The 3,907-nt window shown below is 43.4% G+C and overlaps 1 protein-coding gene across 8 annotated transcripts in view; it reads left to right on the top strand.

Moving 5' to 3' along the window:
- gata3 (GATA binding protein 3) overlaps positions 1-3,907 on the top strand; it is a 15,812-nt gene that overhangs the window by 4,114 nt on the left and 7,791 nt on the right. For 2 of the 8 annotated variants that reach the window (XM_032504839.1, XM_032504843.1), the window contains exons 1-3: positions 1,024-1,396; positions 1,550-1,922; positions 2,893-3,423. In XM_032504839.1, the coding sequence (XP_032360730.1) occupies positions 1,694-1,922; positions 2,893-3,423 (760 nt within the window). In that variant the 5' untranslated portion in view covers positions 1,024-1,396; positions 1,550-1,693. Of the gene's footprint in view, positions 1-1,021; positions 1,397-1,549; positions 1,923-2,892; positions 3,424-3,907 lie in introns of those variants that run through there. The other 6 variants (XM_032504845.1, XM_032504842.1, XM_032504844.1 and 3 more) reach the window with 6 other exon arrangements.

A 3,907-nucleotide genomic window follows, 5' to 3' on the forward strand; every position in this document is an offset into this window, starting at 1 on the left:
CACACACACACACACACACACACACACACACACACCTCTACTGTTACACACTGCCAATCTGAGAGAATATGGAGAAACCAAACAGGGCTTTAGACATAAAATACTTCCCCCTTTCTGCCACGCAATGGAGTGTGTAACGCACGGCACCATGCCTGTGAGACCGCTCTGATTTAGAGGGAAAATGTTGCACTTTACCTTATATTTGCTTATCTGTTAAACTGAAAAAACGCGGCCCTATGGTGTTACATTTAATGCTTTAATGTTTTTGAATAAATAATAACATCAGCCATTGTGGCTTGTGTGTTTGAGGGTTATTGCACAGATAGCAGTTGAGTTAACTGGCAGACAGAAAAAGCCTTCATTAGGCTACGAGTTTCTTTTCCTTCTTTTTTTTATTTATTTAAATTTCTGTAGTCTAAAGTCAGTCTGCCAGTCTTCTTGTCCGCGTCCGCTTCACGGTGAGAAGTTCTCAATTCGGATCTTAGAATAATGTGCCTGTCACCGCGAGAGGACGCACTGTCACAATTTTAGGAGCGTGCATGTCCCACAAACTGCCATTGGCCCAGAGCAACAGGCTCTGCTGCAGCCTTTCTGCACACACACTGCTGCACACTGTCTGAAAAAGTGCACACTTTAGTCGAACACAAGAGAAAAATCATTCTGTGTTTTTGACTATTTCTATTTTTTTTAATTTATCAGATGGTTCAGATGCTTTAATGAGGTGGATGTTTTTTTTTTTTTTTTTTTTTTTTTTTTTAAATGCGTATTTGTTTGTTGTAAAGTTTTATTTAACAGACTATCTGTATTTAAATATTTTATTGGTAAGGTCATTGAAAAAAAAAAGAATCTTGCAGCCTTGTGCATCTCTCCTGGCCCACGTTATATTCAATTAGGACAGGCCCCTCCCCTAACTGATGACACTGACAGACCCTCCTTAAGTTGCGTCGCGCCACAGCTGTCTGCAAGCATTGAGCTGCCTGCGCCATCCTGAAATGCCTTCACTGTAAAAAAAAAAAAAAAAAAAAAAAAAAAAAAAGAAAGAAAAAAGGGAGCTGTAGAGAGAGAGCGAGAGAGCAAGAGAGAGGCCGAGCGAGCAACAGCCACCGAGACGAGAGGGAAAGAGAGAAAGAGAGAGAGAGAGAGAGAGAGAGAGAGGGGAGCGGAGTTAATGGAGAGGGCTACAACTGCGCACAAACAGAGATTTGATCAGTGAGTTAAACTTACTGGTGCCGGTCAGTGTGCAGTGAAGCCACCGCTGCGAACGAGCCCTGCGCCCGCACGAGCCTCCACTACTTGTTGAGCTGGGCTGAAACACTCACGTTTGTTTCCGAGCGGACTGGATTCCATTTTGGACGTATTTATATGACAACACCTTTTGTTGCATTTGTAATGTGGGGTATGTTTCGTGTTTAATTATTATTATTATGGTTATTTTTTTTTTTAACTCGGGTAAATTCACTTAAAGCGTGAGCCTCTTGCCTGTTTTAGTCGTGCTGCGTGTGAACAATTTTGACAAAACAAGACAATAAATTCTACTTTCTGTCTCCAGGTGATCGGAAGCAAGCGTGGAACCTGTGGATTTAACAAACGAAAAAAAAAAGGATTTTGGACAGATTATTTCCTATCTTGTGACTTGTACCGGTTTGCTTCGTCGTGCATGAACATTTATTAAAGAGAACAAAAAGGCAAAGCTATGGAAGTAAGTGCGGATCAGCCCCGATGGATGAGCCATCATCCCGCGGTGTTGAACGAGCAGCATCCCGGCTCACATCACCTCGGCCACTCATACATGGACCCTTCGCAGTATCAGCTCGCTGACGATGTGGATGTACTCTTTAATATCGATGCACAGGGGAACCACGTCTCTCCATACTATGGAAACTCTGTCCGAGCCGTCCAGAGGTACCCTCCTCCTCCACACAGTAAGTAAACGGCCTGTTTAGGCCTTTTATTTAATAATGTGCACATGATCCTGTTCAGTTCCTTGGGCGTAATGTATCCTCGCCGCAAATACTCACTTACTGTCACCGTGTTTGGAATTATTTCTATTATCTGACTGTAACGCAGACCAGGTTTCGGTTTTGCCCTGAGGTGGCTTCGTCTTAAAAACCTGAGAGCGTAAAGTGTTCTGAAACCACGCCGTAAATATGTATGGTTCACCTCCAGTTTGTCTTTGGTTTCTGTCTACCGAGTAGATCACATTCTGCTCCAGTCTAAACTACAAAAACACGGGGAAAAAATATTATATTCAGCTGTTTTTTCAAAAGCCCCGTGCGTAATTTGTTATCCAAATCAATCAAGTGTTTAGTTACCGATTTAAAAAATAAAATAAACATGTTGGCACAGAAGTCCCAGATACGCCTGGCCTATTTTGGTAATGCATACACTGTTTACATTTATTATAATATACGGTTCAGTAGCACGCAGTCCTTTGTGGAGTTCCCTTCATTGTAGATTTGAACTTCCTCAAAAGTCAATCACGACTTTTAAAGCTTTTGACTTATTCAGATGCACGAAGGCCTGTTTGATGGTATAGGGCAAAAAGCAAAATTATGCACGTGCGTGGCTACATGAAAGTCTAGTTTCTATAGCCTACATGAGAGAGATTCGGGGGATTTCTAGACGGCTACAGAATCTCGATAGAAAGTAAATGAACAGCTGGGGGAGAATTAAATCCTTGTGTAAGATATTAAAAATAAAACGTACACATGTCAGTGAATGTGTAAATCAGTGCGTCAATGGGTGTTCAGCTTCCTTTTCCAATGCTTGTTTAGGCCTCCAGATAGACTCTACACACCTAAATGGTAAATGCATGTGTGTTTTTATTGTGTGTGTTGTCGCAGACTGAGGTCAGGTTGTGATGTTTTCTTGTGTTTCTGTGCTGCCCCCCAGGTAGCCAGGTGTGCCGTCCCTCATTACTGCACGGCTCTCTGCCCTGGCTGGAGGGGAGCAAAGGCATCGCCCCGCACCACAGCACTTCTCCCTGGAACCTGAGCCCCTTCCCCAAGAACCCCCTGCACCACGGCTCCCCGGCCAGCCTGTCCGTCTACCCCCCGGCCTCCTCCTCCTCCCTGCCCACCGGTCACTCCAGTCCGCACCTCTTCACGTTTCCCCCGACCCCACCGAAAGACGTGTCCCCAGACCCGGGCATATCCACCCCGGGCAGCAGCTCCGGGCGGCAGGAGGATAAAGAGTGCATAAAGTACCAAGTGACCCTGGCCGAGAGTATGAAACTGGAGTCAGCTCACAGCCGGAGCGTGGCATCAATCGGAGCAGGGTCGTCCTCTGCCCACCACCCCATCGCCACATACCCATCCTATGTCCCTGAATACGGCCCAGGCCTCTTCCCACCAAGTAGCCTGATAGGTGGGTCATCTTCTAGTTATGGTTCCAAAACAAGACCAAAATCAAGGTCCTGTTCAGGTAGGCGTGCGCTTTATTACATTCCCTTTTGATCTAACATGATTCCCCAGATTTGCAGGCTTAATGATCAGCCATGTTTAATCTCATACTCAAAAAAAATAAATGCCCATGAGCAACTCATTCATCTCTCACATGAACAAGCTCTCCTTTGGGGGGGCCATACTGGTCAACCTACATGCGAAATATGCGCATCAAAATGCCTCAAAGCTCTTTTTTTCATCATCTTATAATACCAATAATAATCCTCATAATTATAACAACAACAACAACAATAATAATAATAATAATAATAATGATAATGTCTTACAATAAGAATATTAATACATCGAATTTACAGTGAAGATGAAAATAAACAAATATATTTTAAATGGATAAATAAATGAAATACATTTGTTGGGGAAAAAAAGATTAATAAAATGTACAACTAAGAACTATGAAAATGTTTTGAAAATTTCCCAGACTTCGTTGGATATTCCCCCCCCCC

The sequence above is a fragment of the Etheostoma spectabile genome, chromosome 23 (genome assembly GCF_008692095.1).
Source record: "Etheostoma spectabile isolate EspeVRDwgs_2016 chromosome 23, UIUC_Espe_1.0, whole genome shotgun sequence".
Classification (NCBI taxonomy): domain Eukaryota; kingdom Metazoa; phylum Chordata; class Actinopteri; order Perciformes; family Percidae; genus Etheostoma; species Etheostoma spectabile.